The following is a 24131-nucleotide window of genomic DNA, read 5'->3' as shown; positions in this document are numbered from 1 at the left end:
GTGTGGGGAGGGGCCGTGAGGCCCTCTCATTATTCTTATTATTTCTAGGTAATTCTCTTGTAAGAGAGAGCCCGGCTTAGCCAGCTGGATGCTGAGAAGGGTCCATGGCTGCATGTTCCTCTGCCCCCTGGAGTCGGCCTGGGACAGGGACAGGGACAGGGACAGGGCTAGCGTGACTCAGTCACCTGACTCATTCAGGGGTGTTTATGCGGACCTGCCAACCCCCCATCCTTAGATTGTGCGCCAGGAGCTGGGGGCCGTGGTTCCAATGACAACAACACATGTACAGTTGCAGCCCGACAGCCGTGCTCCCGAGCTGACTCCCGCATCCCGAGCCTTGGCCCTGGCGGCCATGTCCCTCTGGGCCGTGGATTCTGTAGCCGTGTTCCCGGGGGCCCCAGGGGCTGGTGTGCTCCCTCCTCAGCCAGCTGTGTCACCCGCTCTCATCTCTGCCCTCCTCCTGCAGGCGAGCACTGCGAGGTGAACGCACGGTCGGGCCGCTGTGCCAACGGCGTGTGCAAGAACGGAGGCACCTGCGTGAACCTGCTCATCGGCGGCTTCCACTGCGTGTGCCCTCCCGGCGAGTTCGAGAGGCCCTACTGCGAGGTGACCACCAGGAGCTTCCCGCCCCAGTCCTTCGTCACCTTCCGAGGCCTCAGGCAACGCTTCCACTTCACCATCTCCCTCACGTAAGTGTGGCCCCCGCTGTCTCCACACGCGACTCCTGTGGTTGGAGCGTTAGGGACGCGTCGCGGTGCGTCGCCACACGTCTCATCCTTCTAGATGACGATGAAGTGTCGCCCGCCTGTGACCTTGGGTGGTTGAGCAGCTCTGCTCAGTGCTGACGGCAAGACTGGCGACTTGATTTGTAGGGCCCTGTGCACGTGGAGGGTGTGGGACCCCTTGTTCCAAAATTAAGAATTTCAAGTCGGCACCAGCGGAGCATGAAGCCAGGCCTGGGGTCCTGTATGACGGATTGCCCGGGTCACGCCATGAAGCTGCCCTGGCTGACTGGTCCTGCTCACTGGCCAACACTTGGGCATCGTGACATCCAGGTGACCCGAGGCGGAGGGAACAGGGACCCAGCAGGCTTGGCATCAGGCAGACTCCGCTTGGATTCCTGCTTGGCTCCCCACGAGATGGGTAACAAGGGAGCTGACTGAGCCCTTTCAGACCTGGTTCCTTAGTCACACACAGAAGCAGGCTTACGGTGTGCTATGGCCGTGACTGTTTTTGCTTTTTTTTTAGATTTAATTTTTTAAAAATCTGTCATTTCCATCTTGAAGATGTCTGTCAAGTTTAACTTAGTAAATAGTGTTATATTTGGTTGGTCGTGCCAGTGTCCGTGGGGCCCTTTGGGGAGTACAGGGCCTCCTGCCTTAGGCTTTGCCACGCTGGGGGCCGCACAGTGGTGTGGCGCGTCGTGGGGCCAGCATGCACTCAGGTGGCACAGCACGTGCTTACTGAGCACCTGTCGTGTGAGGGCTGCTCAGAGGCGATCCAGACACACCTCTAGAAGTGACCCTAGGGGCCTTAGAATCGAGCAGGAGGGACCCTCAGTGTCCATGCTAAGGATGCAGACGGAGCTCGGGGCCACCTCAAGGCAGGGAGGCCGCACCGCTCTGCCCCATTACGCCACAAAGCCAGTCTTCAGGGCCGGGACACCAACATGCCTGTGTTCAGGCTCGCGGACATCTCCGGGGGGATGTCCCCTGTGTGCCCCACACGCAGCAGACCTGAGAGGAACCACGGTCTCGGCCTCCATCACTTGATCCTTGTCTGCGGAGTGGCCCCAGGTGGCAGGGCCTCCTTGTCCCCACTGCTCCTCACTCCTCATCAGGTCCCATAAGTCCGCCGACCTCGCGTCTCCCACTTCTGGCCTTTCCTCTCCTTCCCAGCCCCTGCACATTGGCCCCGCCCACCGTCCTCTCTCCCTGGTGACACCGCGTGTGACAGCGTTGGTGTCCTCTGCTCTCAGCCTGAGAGGTCGACTCCTGTCGACAATCCTGCGGGGCCTGCCTGCCTCCTCGGGTTAAGCCCAAACTTCTTAAGGTGCATGGCCTGACCCCTGGTGACCCCCAATTCTGGCACCTTGAACCCCGTGACATGGCCGCCCTCACCTCTGTGTGGTTCTCTGGACCTGCCCAGCTTTGTTCAGGCCGTTTTCTCACCCCCTCTGCTGGCCCGTCCCTTCCTGCCGCTTCCTTCAGGAAGCCCTCCTGACCCAGCCCGGGTGATGCCTGCATTCCAGCTCTGGCTAGATAGTCTGGGCGCTGCCCACTTGTCCGCTGCCTTCAGCCCGTGAGGTCCCTGCGTGCGGGCTCAGCCACCGTCCACCCCGACTGCTCACAGAGGTCCTGATGGGGGACTCGGTTAGCGTGGGGGCTTGAATTGTCGGCGGGATTTCTACATCGTGGTTGAAATATCGTTCTGAACCCATCCTCCATGCAAGCTCACTGGCTGGGAACTTGTCCCAGGTGGCAGATTATTTGATTGTGCTAAAGTCTCCAAAGCAGATGCCCATACTTTTTGAAACCTTTAAATGGTCGTGTGGGATCCCTGGCTGGTGTTTCCAGATTCAAGGTCCTGGAGAGAGAGCTGTGCCTGTCATTGTCACCGTGCTGAGGGCCAGCTCTCTGTTCATGCCTGTTCACCTGCTGGCCTGAAGCTCCTCAGGCACGTTTCATCCTGTGTCCCAACACCCCAGGCACCCAGGGGTCAGCAAGCCGACTTAAAAGGTGACCACAAGCCCTGGTGCCGGAGGTGGGCAGGCCCGTGGCTAACCTGCCGGAAACAGACAGAGGAAATCTGCTGGCTCCAGACTCAGAGAGAAACTAAAAAATAAAATGTTTAGTCCACTTGCTTGTTAAATGTAGTAATTTTAGGTGATTACACTTGACAGCAGTTTATGGACGATTTCTGATATGCGTGACAATGGCTAAAGTGTCAGGGCCATCGCTAAATAAATCAGTGAGTGTTTTGTAGGAAATGCCCTCAAAAGCAAAATCATACAACTTGGACAGAAGAACAGCTACACTCTGGGGGAGCAGGGGAGAGGCCGGCCTGGGAGGAGCTGGGGCCCCCTGTGCCTCCTGAGGGGCACGCCGTGAGAAAGGTGGGCAGGGGCACCGCTGGGGCTTTTGTTTCAGGTGGTTTCTTTCCAGGCTGCTTCTCCTCTTTCCAGTTTCTGTTTGCCAAGTGCCTGAGCTCCCGGCCGCTCCGCGCTCCCAGCCGCCTCTCCTCCCCTCCTCCCTGCCCCATCCTTTGTTCTCTCCTTCCCCGGCCCCCTCACCAATCCTCCCCTCTCTTTCTGGCCTTTGGTCTCCTCACTTGCACTGTTCAGACCTTCCCGTTGGCCCTGGGTCCCTTCTGCAGCTCTCCGTCTCCAGCAGTGGGCGGGTGCTTGCTCAGGGGACCATGAGGGGCTGTAACGTGTCGGGCTCCCACCTTGGTCCGGAGAGAGACCTGCCAGCGAGAACTGGGTGTGGCCGGGTCTCAGGAAACACGCTGGTGTTGAGTTGACCCCAGGCTCACTCAGCCGCCTTCCTACAAGCTCACTCCACACCCGAAGCACCCACTTGGCTATGCGGGTATTTTTTCTTCAGAGTTTGTCATCAGTTCTTGCTGCCTTCTAAACAAAGGGGATTCAAGGTCTGCCCAGGAATTGTCGGTTTTACGTAATTCCAGGGAAAGGCTGAGGTCAGACGCCTGAGGCTGGTTCCGGCAGACTCCTGCTGCAGGAAAATGGATAAAACCAGCCTTGAATCAAAGCAAAGAATTTCCCCCACTTAATCTCCGATGAGAGCGACATCCAGCTAATGCAGGAAATAGTCCCACCTTCATTCAGGAGGTTTGCCGGGTTCTCTGTAACCAGGGCGTCGGGCGGCCTTGTGGCGCCTCTGTGTGTCTGAAGACACCCCCCTCCCACCACCCACCCCGTCAGGGCCCCTTGGGTCTGAAGAAGCAGCTTCCTCAGGACCAGGGCTCGGGGGTGGTGGATGGGGGGTGGGGGGTGGGAGAAGGACTTCCGAGAATGTTTACCTCTTGGCAGAATAAGTGGGTTTCACTCTGAATTCGTAAAGTCTGACAAGCCTTCATCTTCACTGGCCTTCCTCCAGTTTGTTCAGCATGTCACTAAACGCTTATGTGGACCAGACCCTATGTGGGGCTCCACAGAGAACGAGTTATGGTCCCTCCCCTTAAGGACCACATGTTCTTATAAACAAGTAAATAAAGATAATTTCAGAAATACACTGAGTGATGTGATAGACAGATGCGGGGTTGGTTGGGCACAATTTTGATTACACAAGTTAGGGAAGGTGCAATGGGGTGGCCCCTGTGACATCTGCAGAGCCGGGCAAGACCTTTCTGGTAGAGGCAGCAGCAGGTGCAAAGGCCCTGGGGCCGGGAAGACTATAGTGTTTGGAGCAGAAGGATGCAGGGTGGCTGGAGTGTGGGGGTGGAGACAAGGGGCCCTGAGATGGTCGTCTCCTCCAGTCTCCTTGTGCTAGAAGGCACCATGTCCCTGTGCCCTGGCACACTTTCATGGGATCGCTTCCTGTGGTAGAAGATGCCTGTATATGTTTTCTGTCCAAACTTCTCTAATTGGCATAGTGGCTGTGTCGTTGCTCCTAGAACATTGTGCAAATGTAATCTTTTCACTTCACACGGGCCGTGGTGACCAGATTTCCTCATGGAACCTGGTTTGCCTCTTCTAGAAAAGAACATCGCTAAGAAAAGAACACCGCTAATTGGGTTTTATGGACTGTCAGTTCCAAATGAGAAAAGTGAGCACCCAGGATCCGTCTTTCCGGCGTGTGGCCCCTTGCCTCGCCCTCCACTGGCTGCCCTTGTCACGCGGGGGCAGCCGGCACACCTCCTGCGTGGAGGTCAGTCAGCGTGTGACATGCCTCCGCTTGGGCCTGCAGGTTTGCCACCCAGGAGAGGAACGCCCTGCTGCTGTATAACGGCCGCTTCAACGAGAAGCATGACTTCATCGCCCTGGAGATCGTGGACGAGCAGGTGCAGCTCACCTTCTCGGCAGGTAGGGCCTTCTCACGGGAAGAGCCGTGTTCTGAGCGCGTCACGGGTTAAACGCTTGGTAGGTTAAAGCCACCCTACTGTGTGCAGTACCTCCAAGCGTGCTTACCCCTCGTCCCCTGGTTGCACGTCCAGGAATCCGTCCTGTGGCAGAAACCCAGAATGCACAAAGATGTCCGTCGTGGTGCTATTTATATTAATGCTAAAAATACGGAAGACGCAGCTCAGATTTTCAAAACTGGGGAGTCACTGAAGTGTGGAATGTGTGGAGATTAAAACCATGCACAGAGCCGTTACAAATGTTACCCTGTGGTTGGAAAAGAGCATTTACCCAGACTGTCAAAAGGACTTTTAGTCGTTGTGGTCTGCTAACCTCTGTTTTCTCTCCGCACCTTCCCCGCCCCACAGGCGAGACCACGACAACGGTGGCACCACAGGTTCCCGGGGGCGTGAGTGACGGGCGGTGGCACTCGGTGCAGGTGCAGTATTACAACAAGGTAGGATGGGGCGCTCTTCCCGTGGGCCCTGGGCTGCCAGCGGTGGGGCCCTGGCAGCCTTTCTGTCCTGACATATATACTCTGAAATGTAAAAAAAAAAGTATGCTGGTTGAAAAAGTTACTTAGGAAATGAGCATTTGTTGAGGGTCTGTGTAAATATACCCAAGCCCTGTGCTGGGCGGGATACTCCCCCAGGGATTTCTGGGGTTGGGGGGGGACACGGGGACCAGAGATCGGCCTACACCTGGGAAGGGCACAGAAAGAGTTCATTCACGGCGGCTGGCTTGGCCCGAGTCATTACTGGAGGCTGAAATTCCAGGCCATTCAAACACAGCTTCCATGCCGAAATCATCCACTGTGCCCGGATGTAACCCGAGCGTTGAAAGGTCTCGGAGGAAATGCTGGGAAGGTGTGGGCATTTTTGGTTTCGTTTTGTTTGGCTGTTTACTGGCTTGTAAGGAAACACGTTGCTTTTGCATCGAAATGCCCACCTCTCTCCATTTCTGTGACCTTGCCAAGCGCTCTCCTTCCTTAGAAACCCAGGGCGCCTCCCCCAGTGGGTCTGCACTGGCCTTGTCCCCTCCTCCCCGCAAGGTGTCCACAGGGCTCGGCCTGGCCTGGCTGGCAGAGGAGGGGCCCGCTGTCTGTAAGAAGTAGACCATGGAGGGAGGGCGTTTTCTGCCCTTCCCGTCTGCTGCGTGTCTGTGTTCGGACACACCGGTGATTGGCGTCTGCCTCCCACCACTTTGACCTGAGGCCGTTGTGTCATCCAGGCCCCCCCCACTCTCGTCCCCCCAGTCTGTCATCGGCTGTCCATCTGCCTCCCTGGAGCTGCCCTTTACACCTGGCCTGCTGGGTATCATTTCCCAGGGTCCTCAGCAGGCCCCCAGCAGTGATGACCCTGTACGGTGACCATTGTTTTCGCCCGATGTCCCTGACCTGTAGCCAGGTCCTGACCCACAGGTGACCTGTAGGTCTCATTCACCATGAGGGTGACAGAGAGGTCCTGCAGGGGTCTGGGGAGCCGGGCTGATGTGACGCGGGGGCGGGGAGCTAGTGCTCTTCCCGGGGTCTTGAGGACTAAGGAGAGCCTGGAACGGGGCTGGGCTGCCGCAGCCCCCGTGCAGACCTGCGTTGTCGCCGCAGGCAGGTGGGGGGCCGTGGCACTGGCCGCGCTGGGTTGCTTGTGAAGGGGTGTGTGAGTAAGGAAAGGAGGTGTGTAGGGGCTCGGCGGCTGGGCAGACGAAAGGCACCAGACCTCCGCAGATACAGACGTGTGTGCCGTGATCACCCCTTCTGTCTCAAGGACTCGCGCCTTCTGAAGTGGTGGCCCCCACGGCAGTTTGGGACCATTAGTAGCCCGTGTGAGGCACGCCTGCCTGCTGCTCACCTGGGGAAGCACCCAGGGGCAGGGCGGCCCCTCAGAGCCTCCACCCTCACGTCTGCCCTCTCGGGGGCCTGTCCGTGGAGGTAAAGTGGGCGTTCCCTCCTTGGTGCCTTAGCTCACACGACCTGCTTTCCCAGGTGATCCCCGGGGGCCTCTCACACCTGTTTGGGCTGCTCTGGAGCACGGCGTCTTACCTCTTAGACGTCCCCCAGGTTTCCCTGAAGTGAGTTTTTCTGACCCCCTAACCTGCACAGCAGGTTGGACCATTTCTGCCTTTGTCTCTCAGCCTGGAAAAAGTCTGTCCTGCAAGCCAGTCCGCCATGATGTGGTAGCCAAGGGATAGCCCCTGTGTCCTGGGCACAGGTTAGAGGACCGTGCCCCTGTGTCCTGGAAGGTCAGGGGCCCCCAGGCCAGGGCCGTGCCCTGTGCACCTCACTGTCCCCACAGCACAGGCACAGTCCCTCCAAGCTCAGGGACTGTCCTGTCTGACGTCAGGGCCCGACTGCTCCAGCAGCAGGGCGGACGAGCGGACAGACCGGGTCGCGATCCTGTTTCTCTGTTCACGTCGTCAGCTCAGCTTCCTGGGATCCGGGAAGGGCGGACAAGGACACTTAATGGGCAGCAGAGTTCCTGTCAGGCTGACCCCTCATGGCCTAAGGACGGGGACCAGGGGTCAGTGGATTCCTGACCCAAACACATCCATGCTTTTGTGGTGACAACGTCCGTGCCCTTGAGTAGGAAGTGGACACTTTCGTCTGCCTGCCTCCAGGACAAGTAGCTGCCACCTTGCGAGAACGTTCTGTCTGCAGCCAGCCTGGCTTCTGCACACCTCTGAGCCGACATGCAGCCTCTGCCCCCTCCCCTCTGCCTTGTTGTTGGCAGGGACTGGGCACCAGGGACCGGTGGTCCCCGTGGTGTGTGCTTCCCAGGGGCTGGAGTGCCCTGCAGGGTGCAGGCCAGTCGGAATGGGCCGGGGGACTGTCTGCGGCCCACGCCCCGTGCCAGGGAACAAAGAAAGCAGACGAGTTGTATTGTCCATTCTGCTTGTGTGGAAAGCAGGCCTCCCAGGTCTGGCTGAAGGTGTTTAGCTGTGGCCAAGTCAGCCTTGGTTTCTCCATCCGAGTGCCTGCCGTAGCATGTTAGCTAACGGATGTAGCAATAACGTGTCACCACTGAGCAGGGACGGGACCCCTGGCTTGGCCACCCCTGCCGGAGTCTTCATGCATCGTCCTTGGCTGTCCATGGCTCTGCACACGAGGAGTGACAGCCGGGGCCTGCCTGCTGGCAGTGACCCTCCGGAGAGCACCAAGGCCCCCTGGAATGTCCTGAGGGAGGAGGAGCCTCACTGAGACGACGGGCAGGTGGGGGGGACATGCGCCATCCCGCTTCCGTCTCCAGGGCCGGCCTTTCAGCGGCGTCTGAGTGGGCCCTCAGCGCAGGATTAGGCCCTTCCTCTCCTGGAGCCCAGCGATTTCCTCTCTCGCCCGAGGTTATTTTATGGAGGAAACCAAGCAGTTTGCTCTGTATCTTGAGGGCTCATTATGTGGTTTGCCTGGGCCCCACAGCAGGGCAGTGCTCACAGAGATTGTACGCTTCTGCCTCCTAGGGCCGAGCTGTTTCTAGGGGGCTTTTGTCTCAGTATGGTGACAGCCTGGGCAGGACTTACAGGTAGAGAGCATGCTTCGGGGTGTGGGAGGGCTGCCCACCGAAGTCGCGACCCTGCCAGAATGACAAGAAGGGAAGGCAACTCTAGAAATGGTCTGTGAGGGGAACCACTCTGCTCCCCGGGCACCCACGCTGGCTGTGGTCCTTGGAGCGCCCCCTGCCCCCCCTCAGGGCAGCAGCCTCCCCTGAGCACGCTTTGCCCCACCTGGTTCTTTTTGATTAAGACAATGTGTCTGAATAATTCGGCCCACGGCTGTGCAGGGGGCCACAGTCAGAGGCCCCCATTCTCCTGAACGTGGCTTGTCCATGCCCTCCCTGAACCCCCGTTACTCCGAGGTGGCGTCTGCTCTGCATTGAATTGTGTCCTGGATGGGAAACCTCTGGGGGCCCCTTGGACCCTCCCCAAGTCATCCTGGGAGCCTGGCCAGGTTGTTTTCTCAGGGTCCCCACAGGAAATAGAGGGAACCCTGAATAGGATGCTCCTAGGAGGGCGTATGACCAAGCAGGACAGGCTGTGGGCACCCCGAGGAGAAGTGTGGACCCAGGGCTGTGGCGGCCCTTAGGCTGCAGGGCAAGGGCAGAGGCAGAGTGGAACCCAGAGAGAAGAGGTCATGGAGAAAAGCCACTTATGTGGAGCAGGGACCGACTTCAGCGGAGTGACAGAGCCAGCCTGAGGCCCACCTGACTGCTCTCCCCACCCCCCGTTTTGTCTCCTGTTGGGCTCCCACTGGCCAAAGCCAGCCAGAAGCCAGAGGACAGGGGACCCCTTGATGAGGTCCAGGAGTCGGCCCCCAGGCAGGGAGCAGGGCAGAGTCAGTTTGCTTTTCTCTGCTTGATGACATTTTAAACGAGAAGAACTCCTGGTGTGCTTTGCCTTCAGCGAAACTAAGGGCTCGCTGGAGATGGGCCTTTTTCTGGGAAGGTATTTTCAGAGGCAGGCACTTTGCACAAACATGTCGAACTCCATCCAGCACAGGTGGAACAGCAGGTCCCCTCCCCCCACACCCACCCACGAGGTTTGGGGCCAACTTGGGAGATTTGAGATCACCACTGTCGAAGATGTGCATTTTTCTGAGGCTTTTGCGAAAGACGGCTAAACATTTCTACCACCAGCTTGCACAAGAGTGAACGCGCCTGCTGGAAAGAGTTCTGTGTAAATCATTTGGGAAAGATTCCTTCGCACGTGGGGCTCAGGTTTGGACGTAATCGGGGCTCTTTTAGGTACGTGCCCTCCCTGCCCTACCTCGCCTCTCCCCTCCGCGTCACACGCTGGACCAGGTACAGGGAAGTAAGTCTCTGTGACTCTGTTCTTTGTCATAGCACCCCGGAGAGCCTGTCCTTGTGAGATGTCCAGAAAGATGGAAAACGGCTATTGGTCGAGAGTGACAGGAATGTGCTTTTCCCAAAGCTGTGAGAAGGGAGGCATTTGTAATTATCATTTTTTTATAAACGTGGTTGCACAGTTCTCTTGTAGAATCCAACTTACAGAAACTAACTCAGAAGTTGTTTAGTAGAATATAGGGCCATCTGCACAGTGGAATGTCACACAGCCATGAGAGCTCTGTGTGCCAAAGTGGAAAGATCTCTAAGAATGTTGTTACTAGATTAAAAAACAAACAAAAAACGTACAGAACAGGTTGTAGGGTGTACATTTTTAAAAGTTTAACTTCAAACTTTCAGAAAAGTTGCAAGATTAAAACAAGAATTCTTATACACCCTTCACCCAGATCGTCCAGCTGTTGACATTTTTTTCCATTTGCTTCCTCTTTCTCTCCCCACCAGGCCCCCCTTCCCCCCTTACATGTCCCTCGTCATATTTCAGCCACTAATTTTAGCCTCCCTGATGATCACACCTGTATCATGGTCACTGTGACACAAGTCCCTCCATCCACCGCGTTCTACCACAACAAGGAGCTTTTCTCTGCTTTCCTCTGTATTTAGCTCAGTATGGTCTCATGAATTCCTGTTTTATTCAGAGAACTATATAATATATTGCTTTCATTCATTCATTTGATGCTCACATGGTTTCCTGTTTGGCCCATATTTCAGATTTAGCTAAAAGGACACCGGTATAAAAGCCAGCTGTATAGCTCTGTCCTTTTGACAAACCCATCATTTTACTAGCACTCTTACTTTTTGGCATGAAAAGATATGCCAGACTTATTTTGTACTTTCCCTGCCTCCGCCCTGGAATTGACCATTTATCCACAGATCTCTGGATTGTTTTGGTAAAGAATGGTATTTAGAAGCCAAGGTCCAGGTGCTAGGTGTGCTCATTGCTGCCAAGGTGTCTCTCTCACTGGGCACAGCTAGGTCACGTATGTATGTCTAGTTATGTACATACCTAGACACACATACATGTTCTGAAATTCTTATTTATTTATATCTATCTCTACTTACTGAAAACCTTGAATTCCATTCCAACACTACGGAGTTCATTCTAGTTTTTTCCCCATTCTGTATTTGTAACTCTTTTCTCTGTCAGTAAGAAACTTTGTTCCCATTACCCTCAATATAACTATCTGTTTTCTCAGTCCACTGTTATTTAAACAACCTCCCAAACCCTCCAGGTCACCACCTCACTCGGCCTCCATCCTCACCCTCAGCCCCCGCCAGCTGCATCCCGCCTCCTGCTCGTCTCATGCAGCCCCAACCTTGTGAGCTGTGCCTGGCTCACCCTGACTCTACTGGCTGACTCCAGTGGGTGTTGGGAACAAGAAGACCTAATGGAGATTTGACTGAAGCATTTAATTACTCAGAAAAGAAGAGAGGCAGAAAAAAAGGAAGGAAGTTTGTTTGCAATTTAAAAAATTTTAAAAGAAATGACAATACAAAATACCAAAACATGTGGGATGCAGCTAATTCGGTGCTGAGAGGAAAATTCATAGTACTAAAATACTTATATCAGAAAAGAGGAAAAGTCTCAAGTCAATAATCTAAGCCCCCACTGCAAGAACCTACAAAAAAGAAGAGCAAGCTAAACTCAAAGCAAGTAGAATGAAAGAACAAAAATAAGAGCAGAAAGAAGTGACACTGAAAACAGAAAAGCAATAAAGAAAATCAATGAAACAGAGCTTGGGAAAGGTCAATAACATTGACAGATTTCTAGCAAGATTGTCAAGGAAAGAAAGAGAGAAGACACAGATTACCAATATCAGGAATAAATTCCCAATTCCTCAAGAATCACAAACTACCACAACTGACCCAATATGGAAAATAATTTGAATGACCATGTTACTATTAAGGAAATGGAATTTGTAATTTAAAAACTCCCCAACATGTAATCTCTAGGCCCAGATGGTTTCACTAGAGAGGCCTATGGGTGTTTAAAGAATCACACTGATTGTATGCAGCCTCTTCCAGGAAACAGAAGAAGAGGGAACACTTCCCAGTTCATTTTGCGGTCAGTAGTGCCCTGGTTCCAAAACCAGACGAAGACAGGACAAAACAGAAAACCGCAGGCCGTGTCCCTCATGAATATATAGACCCAGCTGCTGTCCACACAGAAGCCTGTCTGTAAATGCTCACAGCAGCTTTTTCCATACGCGTCCCAAGCTGCAAAAACAACACAGGAAGCCTCCGTGGCTGAATGGTTTAACACCCGCACCACGGAATGGAACGTGTGTGTAAGAAGGAATGAACTGATCACACGCAACAGAGACCCATGCTGAGCAAGAAAAGGGATCTCATAAGCTTATGTGCTGATAGGATCTCCATTGCTGAAATGACAGAGTCAGAGACTTGGAGCACGGAGGCGGGATGTCCGGGAAGGTAGGGGGTGTGGGTCCTAGCGGGGCCGGAAATCCCATGTCCCGACTGTACCTGCGTCCACATCTGGGCTGTGAGGCTCCGCTGCCCCAAGCAGGATGCTTGCCATTGCTGAGAACTGGGAAAGGGGTACAGCGGCACTCTGTTATTTTTTACAGCCGCACGTTCATCTAAAACTATCCGAAATTGCAGGAACTTTGAAAGGTACACACATATGTGCTGGCATATGCATATTTCTTTTCTGAAGGGTACCCCCCTCCGCCTCAAAAAACCAAATCCACCAACAGCGTGTGTCAAATAGGTCATAAACTGCCCCAACGCGCGGTGTCTTAAAACGTTAGATTTTTTTTTTTCATGTTCTGCGACAGGAAGCATTCTTGTGGTTCTTTTTGCAAACAATGTACCTACCACACTGTGGATGCTTTTGGGAATAAGGCTGATGAGAAAGGAGGCGGCTTTCATGTTTATTTTATACTTTTCTGAGTTGTTTTACACATTTCGCGTGTTCTTTTATTAAAGGATACAGCAGGAGTCATCTGGGTGATGGGATTATGAATCAGTTCTTCTTTTAAATTTTCTGTTTGAAAAATCATTTGATTTAAAGAATGTACAAGGTAAGGAAGCTAATAAACTTCTTTAAAGTTTAGGTAAGCTTTTGCCAAAAACGTGAAACCTTTACGACAAAGGAGAGGGCCATCAGGCATGCTGTCCTCACCCTCTGCACCCCGGTCTCACTGGCTTTGCTCCTCCCCCCGGCAGTTACAGAGCGGACACTTGTCACCGATGAGGGTGTGGGGACGCTTTGCATGCTTTTTCCTACTGTGCAGGCCCACCCCCCACCCCCGCCCCCAGCCTGGGTCCCCAGCGTGGACTGTGAATTGTATTGTTTTTTTCTCTCTGGTTGTGTTTTCCGCTTCTGCGGCCAGTTTCTTGGGACTGGAATGGGCTGTGTTGTGTCTGCCCCAGTGGGTCATGGATAAATATTGAATATCGACGCTCCCGTACTGGTGGCATTCATTTGACACATGGGGTCAGAAGGTAATATCTGCCTCCCTTGAAACTGAGCAGGGCATCGAGAAAAGCCTGCGAGTGGCCCCCGTGGGGGTCCAGGCCAGCGCCCCAGAGAGGTGAGGGGCGCCCAGCCCAGGAACTGAAATAGGGTTGCCCGCTTTCTTTCCAAAACACGGCCTCGTCAGATGGTAGAAAGTCACCTGCCATGGAAACAATTACTCCCAGTGACAAACGCAGCCCCACCCTGGGCCTTTGTGTCCATGCCTGTCATGGAAAGTCCCGCAGGCCTGGGGCAGAAGTCAACTTCCCTGTCTGGGGTGGTGGCCACCCTCTTCCACCTGCCACAGTCCTAAGCCCCCAGCACCCCCAGCACCCCCTTCACTTCCCTCCAAGGCTTTGAAATGAAATGCAGCCCCGGCACCCCGCTTTTCTCCCAAGGCTCCCTGCCTTCTCACTCCTCTGTCCCCACCCCCGGGAGGAGGACATTTACTGACTGAGGTCCTTACATCTGCCCTTGAAGGAGGACACTGAAGGCCAGAGCGAGGCGTCGGGAGCCCGGCAGCTGTCACCCACTCTGTGCTCCGGCTTCTGGAACTGGGGTCCAGGCCGTCGCATGCCCTCCTCCTGAGATTGTCAGATTGTCTTCTTCCTTCCCCTCAGTCTCCTACCGGCTTTCTCCCAGCCAGCTCAGCGTCTCCCCCAGTTTTACCTAATTCCCAGCAGCCACCCTCATGGCCTGCAGACAGGGAGGCGGGGGCTGGTCAGAGAGGAGGTGGTGGCGAGCGGCGGGGGGTCTGTAGGACGCCTGGAGAACCTGAGGGCCCCAGGGTCTCTACTGCTGTGCATACTGTAGGGACAGAGAGAGGCCTGTTAGGGTCCCCGCAGGAGCAGTTTGGGGCTTTGCAGGACTGTGCACAAGTGAGTGTGGGCTAGTGAGCGTGTACACGAAAGTGAGTGTGTGGGTGGGGTGTGTGAATGTGCATGTGTCCCTCGTAAGCCTCTCGCCCTTGTCCGAGAAGGCTTTGTGAAAAGATGTCCTGTGACCTGTAAATCCTCGTGGCCTGGAGTGATGTTGTCATTGCCTGAAGTGGTCTGAGGTTTCTCTCTTGGGACAGTGTAGGCTGAGCTCAGAACCCATCTCTACAGCCCCAGGTGCCAGGTCCCCAAGGACCCCAGTGGGCTGCTGCTCAGATGCCCCTCCCCCATCTCCTTTCCAACTAAAAATGGGTGGTCGTCAGATTTATAGATCCCACATGTGGAGGGACATGAACTTCTCTTGGGGTGCCTGAGGGTCCCCCCAGTGTGTGCCGAGCAACAACAAGCCTCCAAGAGAAGGAATGTGTTACCCTAGCTTTCCAAGAAGGTGCTGTTTATATGCAAGGAATCCTTCATTTTTGAGCCCTTCATGTGTCCATAGAGAAAGGGCCCCTCTGAGCAAATTCTGCATAAACTCCCTGGTTCCCAGAAAACCTGGGGAGCCTGCGGGGCCAGGCTGCTGCAGAGGGGGGCACCTGACCCCAGTGGTTGAGTCCAGCAGGAATAGCAGCTGACAGGCTCCGGGCTCCCTCCCTCAGACCCGGGAGCTTTTGTCTGGCAAAGGGCCGGGCCCAGTGAGTGGCGGCTGTGTGCCCCAGGGATTGTGTCCAGAAGAAAAGCCGTCCCCATGGAGCTCACCGGGGCCTAGGAAATGCCTGAGCACGCACAGCGTTGAGCACTCAGGCAGGGCTGAGGGAACCCCTGCCTTCCGGCCCTCGGACCTCACATGTCTGAGTGAATCTTATGTCCGTCAGAACAGCACAGACATCCTCCTTTCGTCTGTGGCCAGAACTGTCAGTGAACTTGGGTTAACCATCTTGCCTGAGAAACAGAAGGCTTTGGCGTGATTTTTTTTTTATAAGAAACTCTAAGGTAACAAGTTGGTTCTGACCCTTGTTGGACCTCTTTTCTTTTCACTGATCCCCCGATGAGAAGAGTGTGTCGGCACAGTCCAGTGTTTCCTCGGATAACTGAACACATGAGGGACTCAAGATGTTGCAGGTTGCTGTGTCCGAGCCCCGGAGAAGAGCCAGTGGCCTCAGTAAAGATGCAGTTAGGCTGAGCTGCTGATCGCTGCTGCTCTCTTTAAAGATGTACCAAGAAACTTTTTTTTTAAGATTTTTATTGGGGAATTGGGGGATGGGAACAGCACTGGGGAATTGGGGGGAGGGGAACAGACAAGTTGCTGTTGTTTTTGTTCTTCAGTCTAGTTGTGGAGGATGTTGCTTCACTGGCCCAAGTTGGCACCATCATTGCACTCTTCCCAGGAGAGGCAGATCAGTCGCCGGCTTCTGGATGGCCGCTCATGCTGGCTGCTGGCTACACACAGTAGCCCATGGCAACCCACTGCAGCAGGGGCTGCAGCCTACGCCGTCGCCTGCGACTCATGGCAGCCCAGCTCCAGGTTGAGCTGTTGTTCAGCATCTTAGCTGTGGAGGGCAGTGTCATTGGCCCTCATATGTGGGATCCAAACCGGGGCCCTCTGGCGTCCCAAGCCAGCTCTTAACCAACGCGCCACTCGGCCAGCCCGAAACTATTATTTTTTCATGCGGGAAAATAGTCAGACAGCAGCAATGCAGGGACAGCCATTTGCACGTTGTGTAGCTTTTCTTCCCATCTTTTTTAGCAACAACATGGCAGCAGCACATCCCCTGATGCCCTTCACGAACATTATGCTTTAATCCCACGCATTTAATCCCACGAGGGAGGTACTATTTTTACCTGTTTTACAGCCCAGCCTGGTGTGTAGGGAAGTCAGGTGACTGTCCTAAATGGAGTCAGGATGTGGCCCCTCGGCCTTCACTGGAGGCTGTGCAGCTGCTGTCCTGTGTCCCCTGCTGGCCTTAGGCCCTCACAGCCGAGCGTCACATTGGCCGGACAGCCAGCCCAGCGTCAGGCTGAATGCAAAGGGCTTCAGGTCCACACTTCTGTTTTGTTCCCAAATGGCCCTAGAGGTTAGAGGTAGGTGGCATCTATGAACTTATCCATTCTTCAGATGGGGCTGCCCAGGCTCAGAGCAGGTAGGTACCTGCCCCAGGTCACTGACCGGTGAGGGAGTTGGGAGCACCTGCCTGCTCTCAGCCGGAGCTACAAACAGGAATTTGACATTGCTTTACTTGGGAAATGACTCAGAGCTGCCACCCTCCCTGGTGGTCGGTTAGTGGCCCGCGTGATGGCCCCGCCAGGCTTCTGTGCTGGGGTTTGCTGCCCACACCCTAAGGGGCATGCTGTGCCTTCCCAGGATGTAGGCTTCCAATGTATTAAAGGAAAAAGGTCAAGAGAGGTCTGGGCTTTTTTTTGTCTTTAATGTTAAACTCAATAGAAGCAGGTATTTTTACAGCTTAACTTTGGGGAGCTCTGAGCTCCCGCTGGCAGTGTAGCTGACAGAAGAAGCCACAGTGCTGCTGACCAGGCCCCAGCACCTTGATTGCACATGCAGGTGAGGCGGGACTGGGGACTGAGCCTGGCTTCAGAGCCGTCTCCAGGCCCCTGCCGCTTGTGACAGCTCCGGACTGAGAGCCAGCCATTTTGTCCTGGAGACACCAGATCCTGTGTGAGCTCCAAAGACATCTAGCCAGTTTCACCGCCTTGGAGAAGCTGGTGTGGTCAGCAGAGCTCTCACCGTGTGGCAGATGTGGGGTGCAGGTGAACCCGACCTGCCCGGTGGCCGCTCATCATGCCCGGTGTGGCCGAGCCTGTCCTGGGCCCTGGAATTCAGTGTGAGGCGGGAGGGAGAGCAAAGCAAGTCGAGATGAGAACCAGAAGGGCGGAGGTGTTGTTGGCAGGGGGATGGAGTGTGGGGATGCGTCTGCCGTGTCCCTTAACCTGTCTTCCGACATTCCTGCTCTGCCCTTTCTTGTGTGGCGTTGGGGTAAATGTACACACGGGGAGGTAGACTCGTCGGCAGCTCACCTCACCATCCTGGGGCCCGAAGCGCCTGTGTGGGGGCCTGACCCCAGCGGGAGGGTGGAGTCCTGGGAGGGGCCGGAGGGACTTCACACCTGCGTGTCATAGGCAGGGAAACAGGCTCAGAGAGTGGTCTCTACTAGATCACACCTTGTTACCTGCCTGCAGGTGTGGGAGCTCCTCCCGAGCCCGCCCTGGGCCTCCAGGGAGGCAGCACCTTGGTCGCTGTTTGAGTTCCAGCAGAGGTCTGTGGGAGGCTTCTCAGGAATTCGGTTTGGATCCTGGAAGTGTGTGTGTGTCTGGATGTTTTCTCCTCGCGAACCTGTCCTCTGGGTAGCTTCAGAGACGTGCCATGCCTGCTTCCAAGGGGGCACTGGTCACCTCTGTGCCAGGACCAGCGGGGTCTTGCCCACATGTCTTGGTGCGGCTCCCCCGGCGGGCTGTTCAGCACGCCCGCTCGGCAGGTTGGGTCTGAACCTCACTGAGTTTGAGAAGTGACGGCACAGTACGTGTTCAAGACTGCATTTTGACTCTTTATGACATTCCTGCAGTCCATCCATCTGTGAATGCTTTAATATGAAAGTCGGTTTATCATTTCTGACACACAGCATGAATCCAGCATGAATCCATTTGTCTCCCAAGATTTGCCTTCTTGGTGTCCAGTTTCGAGGTGCCCCCATGCCTCCTTTGCCTCCATCCAGTATTTGAAATCGAACCCCCATCAGCCCCCCCCCCCCAGGAGGAATTGTCTGCAGCAGGCTAAAAGGCTGTAGAAATGTGAGCGCTTTTGTAAGGACCAAATGCTTTTGTGCACCAAAAAATCCCCCCCCCCTCCCCGGCTGCTTTAGAGCGTCTAAATGCAAGCACATGGGAGGGTCTGCACAGAGGGAAGAAAGTAAGCTGAAGGCAAAGAAAAAGGGACAGACCCCAAGGGATAACTTCCCGCTGATGTGCTGGGAACCAGGAACCCAGATCTGCACAGATGTGCAAAGCTTGTTGCTTTCAGGTTTCCCCTGAAATTCACGGCGGCCTCTCAGGTATTTTCTCAGATGGCGGCAGGGGTGAGCACGGTGGGTCTGCCCTCGCTGGCCCCATTCCACCTGCCCGGCGGAGGGCTCTGCTCAAGGCCTCCTGTGCACAGGGAGGGTGCAGACATCCCCAGCTGGCTGGTTTGCACCTTGTTTGTGTACCTTGTGCCTGCTTCGTTCTGCCCCCGGGGGTCCAGGCCTGGCTGTGGCAGCAGTGGGCCGGGGGTCCTCTGGGCGTGGCTGGCTGCCCCACGCGACCCACCTAGCTCCAGGAAGGAAGATGCTGGAGTGCCGGCCATCGCCCACACTGTAGTCACACCTTCCTGATGTGAGAACCCAGTCAATACTCATATTTTGCCTCCCTGTCTTTTTCTTTGTGCAAATGTGTGGCAAACTTTAAAAATTCATCTTAGAAGCCTGAAGGGGCCGCTCATTTCGTCTCACTCTTTAGTCTTTGCTCCTTGGCCCTGGGCCGGCAAAGCCACGGCTCTTTCTCCTTGGCCAGCGCCAGACCTTGTCCTCAGCGCTCCACTTTGGCCGCTTCCGTCGCTGTGTCTTTTCCAGACACAAGACGTGGACCTGCAGATGCGAGCCTGGCGCCGTCGCCCTCTCCTGATTTCTTTCCCACTGGTATTCACGCGCCACGTTGGCCATACGGCCAGCGTGAGATGTGCTCCTTCTCTTGACAAAAACAGATGACCTGAGCCCAAGTCACTCACCCCTGCTGGCGTCGGCGTTTCACCTCTCGGTCCTGAGTCACACACCTCTCGACCCCGACGGAGATCTTTCACTGCTCTTACTGGGTTTTATTCTTGTGACACTCTTGACAGGAAGGTACACACTGTATTTTCTCCCCATTTTACAGACAAAAATGGGGAAGGACTTCCCAAAGGTGGGGTCCAGGTAGAGAGTGCCCAGGGGTGTGAATGGAGGATGCCAATCCAGTCAACTCTTCTTACTGAGGTGAAATTCACATAACACAACGAACCATTTAAAGTGTACAATTCAGTGGCATTTAATGTGTTCACAGTATTATGCCATCACCACCTCTGTCTAGATCTAAAATCTTTTCCTCACCCTAAAAGGAAACTCTGTACCTGTTAGCACTCACTCGCATCCCCCCAGCCCTGGACGTCACCAGTCTACGTTCTGTCTGTGGATTTGACTGTTCCGAACATTTCATATAGATGGACTTGTACAACATGTGACCTACGGTGACAGGATTCTCCCACTTAGCACAGCGTTCTGGGGGCTCACCCACATTGTAGCATAAATCGTACTTTGTGTGGCTGAGTAACAGTCCATTGAACAGACATGCCGCGGTTGGTTTATCCACGCCCCTGTTCTGGGCGTTGCGGTGGTTGTACCGTGTAGTCGTTGGGAACCTCTGTGAACAAGTTTTTGTCTGTGGTAGCTCTTGGAGGAACCCCATTTGTGCATCCTGAGTGACTTACAGCATCATTTTCCTGTGACCTCACAGCCTCGCCCCCTGCTTCCTTCATGTCTTCTTGGGGACACTGACCGTACTGTGGACAGCTGGCATGTGTGTTAAGCAGACTGGCCAGGAGACGGGTTGGGTTAACTTGCTGGCCCTTGAGCTGCTGGTTCTGGGCAACACGAGAAGGGGTGGGGCCGCGGGGTGCCCTGTGGGGCAGGGATCAGGCCCTCGGATGTCATGGCTTTCCTGATAAGACGCTGCGTCTCTCCTGCCGGACCTTTCTGTTCTTAATCTGAGGATGCTTGGTTCTGTGGCCAAAAAGGCAGTCCCTTTAGCCCGAGCGGCTGGTGAATCTGTGAGGAGGACCAAGACAAGTGCTGGGCAGAGTTGGCCGGCGACACTGTTTCCCTAAGTCGTGCTTGCTGGCTTGATTAAGTAACACCAGGCTCTGGGGTCTGTCTGAACAGGGGGCCGTCTCAAGTCAGCAAGTGCTGCTTTAAATACAAGTGTTGATGTGTTTTTTTTTTCTTTTTGACTCCAGTTTTTTTCTCACCATTTCTGCTTGAATCCTGTAGTGCTGAGACGTTGATTACGAACAGCAATTTTACAACAACTGCAATTTTGTAAACAGCAGCTTCGTTTCATGAAAGCTTCCCAAGTATAAATGCTGTTTATGTCCTTCCCCTGGAAGTCTCACACCCTTCCCAAAAATGTAAATTATAAGCTGTGAAGAAAATACGGGGCTCGCACAGCTTGGCGACGGCTCTTTCCCCAGGATCACACCTAACACTTATGCACCCCTTAATAGGCACTTGCTCATGTTTTCCAAAGTGGTTGCTGTCACAGAGCAAGAAAACAGATTATTTTTTATGCTCGTCTAACTGTTGTTTAACCGAAGGTGAAAGCTCTAAGGATATAGCTTAGCAGACCCGGTGATCTCATCAACTGATGTAAAAGAAAATGAAAAAGATTATCCATGAACGAGGAGACCAGGGAGCACGGTGAAAGCCTCCCTTGGGTTTACCTAAGAAGGGTTCACGGGAGGCTCCTGTATCTTGTGTTGACATCACTCTCAAAGTCCCTGTAATGCAGAGATGATGGGTATATTAAATCCTTATCTTGTGACAGAGAAACTGAGGTACAGCCGTGGGCCTTGTCTAAGTCAGGTGGTTGGCCAAGGGGGAGCAGAAGGCTTAGCGGGGTCGCTGCGTACGGTCACGTAGGCTGTGCACCGCACAACTCCAGGGGGTACCACCAGGGTGAATGAGGCCCCCTGGAGTCACACACCTCAGCTGCCTGGCTGAGCTCCTGTTACCAGAAGCTCCCCTCCCCGCCTTCCAGCCCAGTGCCCTCACTTGGATGGATGCTTCTTCGTTCTTTTGGAATGAACTGTGTCGTTATTTCCCTAATAAAAGGCATTGAGGGTGATATAACTACATATCTACGTTTTCCCAACTACCTGTCTCCAACAGTATTATAAAGAAGCATAAAGTAACATCGTGTTATAAACTCAAACTGACCCCAGCGCTATCACGTGGCGGCCCTGAGCCTGACACTTGGGCTGATGGGAAGGACGGTACGTGAGCCTCCGCCGCTGCTGGCACTGGGAGACAGCGTTCTGTCTCTGGAGAGGAAGGAGCTGCTGTGTCGTGTGCTGATGGCGAGGCCTGGTGCGCTTCACACATGCCATCCGGATTAATATTCAGGCCGCCCCATGGGACGCAGGTTTTACATCCGGGTTGTCCAGGTGGGGAGGGCAGTTCAGTTGCTTCGTCCAGATCTCTTGCTGCCGGCAGACCCGTTGGCATTACGTGGCTGGCGTGGACAGGCTCCTCGTCTCCTGCTGGAAGGAGTTGAGAGCTGTCTGGGTGGAAGTGCTTGGTGTCCTTGAGGGGCAGGGCAGGAGACTGGTGAGGGGTGCCCAGGGGTGCCCTGTGTCATTGAATGCAAATGGCAGCCTCCTCCCAAAGGGAGTCTGCTTCTTCCAGAAGTGAGTCACTGATTCCAGAGGATTTCTGATAATCAGCCCTGGGCAGGGACGTTGTGTGTGTGACCCATGGGGACAGCTGAAGGGGGAGAAGCTCAGAAGGAAGATGGGGCACAAAGAGCCGTCAACCTCGGGCCAGCAGAGGGGACAGGAGGGTCATTACAGGGTGAGGAAAGGCATGGGCCCAGGAATGACCGTGACTGCCTGGGGGTTGCCAGGCTCCTGGCCTGGACAGGGCGCACCGTGCCACCTGGGGGGCAGTCTGTGGACCGAGCAGCGGCGTCCTGGGGTCTGCACTCTAGGAGCACAGAGAGGGGTGGGCAGGGGCCTGGTCAGCTGCGTGGAGTCACAGGCAGAAGTGGATATTCAGGAGGGTCCCAGGGCTCAGGGGTTGGCTGCTGTACAAAGTACCACAGAAATTTACGGTCTCACCGTCTGAATGTCAGACGCCGAGATCTACGCGTCAGCAAGGCCACATTCCTTCTGACGGCTCTGGGGGAGGGTCCTTCGTGCCTCCTCCAGCTCCTGGGGGCTGCCAGCATCCTTGGTGATCTTTGGCTTGTGGGCCGTGTCACTCTAGTCCCTGCCTCAGTTGTCACATGGCGTCCCTGTGTGTGTCAGTCTCTGCCTCTTGCCTTCTTAGGAAAGGACCCCGGTCACATCGCATTAGGGCCCGCCCCACCGCAGCACGACTTCCTCCTAACTGATTACATCTGCAGGTCCCCTAGTTCCAAATGAGGCCACGTTCCGAGGTTCTGGGAAGGACATAAATTTGGGGGGTACGCTATTAACCCAGTACAGCTGGTGTGAGGGGCTCATGTAAAAGGAGGCTGGGGACGGGCTCCTTGTCCCTGGTCCACATGCCGCCCTTCCGTGTCCTCCTCTCCCCATGGGTGGGGCATGTGCAGGGGCTGGCATGTCTGCCGAGGGCACCGGTGGGAGAACACGCTGACGTCTCCTGTGTTTCTCTTGCAACAGCCCAACATCGGCCGCCTGGGCCTGCCCCACGGGCCGTCTGGAGAGAAGGTGGCTGTGGTGACCGTGGACGACTGTGACACGGCCGTGGCCGTGCGCTTTGGCAGCTTCGTCGGAAACTACAGCTGTGCGGCCCAGGGCACTCAGAGCGGCTCCAAGAAGTGAGCAGCCCGGGAGGAGAGGCCCGGGCGTCCACCCCCATGGCCGCGGCTCCGAAAGGGTCACTCGGGCAGGACCCAGATGCAGGGCACCCCGGGGGCCCCACTCCAGGCTGGAGTCAGATTCCCTCCACTTGATGGGGGCATCTTCCCTCCAGCACATTAGAACCTTCTAGAATAAGTCCCCTTAGATGCATCTGCCAGCGTGGTGGCCAGACCAGCCCCAGGATTGTCATGGCCAGATTGCTAACCCAGGAAACAGTCTCCAGCCCTGTCTCCATGGGCTCGCTGGCTTCATTACACCAAGCACTGTCCTCTGTGTTTCAGTGTTTTGTCAGTAATCCCCTGCCATTAGGTCGGGGTGGCCGTGTCACCCTGCTGATCCATAAGTTTCTCAGGGCTCATCCTAACTCGGGAACAAGGGAATGCTGACAGACAGACGTCGTGGCTGTTCTCATGTTTCTCTGTTTGTAATGCCAGCTTCCAAAGCCGGAGCGAAGGTTCTTATTGGACTCTTTTCTGTTGTGCTTTGATGGGATATTTAAGAAGCATTTTGGGGACCACAGATGAACTTGACCTACCCTGAGAGTGTTCTATGGACCTGGGAGGGTCACACGCCTATTTCGTCTGACCCCCACCCCACTGTGACAGATGTGGGGTCATGCCCGTTTTGCTGATAAGGAAGCAGTGCCCAGAGAGATTGCACCCCTCGCCCAAGGTCACATGGCTGCCCATGCAGAACCAGCGTTCTGGTTTGCTGTGACCTCCGTTCAAGGTCACTGGAGGCTCGAGGAAGGTAGTGCCCCTGTTTGGCGCTGCATGTCCCATTTGGCGTGGACTGGCCCAGACGCTGAGCCAGACTCAGCAGGCAGCCACTGAAGCATCCAGTGCGTTGAGATGTGATGCACGTGTGGGGAAACTGAGGCACAGAGCGGCCGAAAGCCAGTGGTGGCACTGGAAGTAGGATCCGCCCTTTGTGATTTGATCTGTTGGCCCCCTGCCTCCCTGGCTCCCTGTTCGATTATTCACATTCAAGGTGACAAGTGTGCCTGGTGGCAAAGGCCATGTGATGTCACAGCAGTGTCGGGCACCTGTGGCCGCATCTCACCACGTAGCCGTCACCAGTGTCGGCTTTGCCTCCCCAGGTCCCTGGACCTGACCGGCCCTCTGCTCCTGGGGGGCGTCCCCAACCTGCCGGAAGCCTTCCCAGTGCACAACCGGCAGTTCGTGGGCTG

The 24131-nt window shown here is 55.0% G+C and overlaps 1 protein-coding gene across 1 annotated transcript in view; it reads left to right on the top strand.

Annotated features, from left to right (window-relative positions):
• The window catches only part of CELSR1 (cadherin EGF LAG seven-pass G-type receptor 1), a 158034-nt gene that overhangs the window by 85658 nt on the left and 48245 nt on the right, over positions 1-24131 (top strand). Inside the window, exons 3-7 of the mRNA XM_019651685.1 lie at positions 467-689; positions 4929-5044; positions 5449-5537; positions 22742-22899; positions 24042-24123. Of these exons, the coding sequence (XP_019507230.1) occupies positions 467-689; positions 4929-5044; positions 5449-5537; positions 22742-22899; positions 24042-24123 (668 nt within the window). The remainder of the gene's footprint in view (positions 1-466; positions 690-4928; positions 5045-5448; positions 5538-22741; positions 22900-24041; positions 24124-24131) is intronic.

The sequence above is a fragment of the Hipposideros armiger genome, unplaced genomic scaffold, assembly GCF_001890085.2.
Source record: "Hipposideros armiger isolate ML-2016 unplaced genomic scaffold, ASM189008v1 scaffold_164, whole genome shotgun sequence".
Lineage (NCBI taxonomy): Eukaryota > Metazoa > Chordata > Mammalia > Chiroptera > Hipposideridae > Hipposideros > Hipposideros armiger.
The sequence above is the reverse complement of the archived record's forward strand: the minus strand, read 5'-3'. Positions and strand labels throughout refer to the sequence as shown.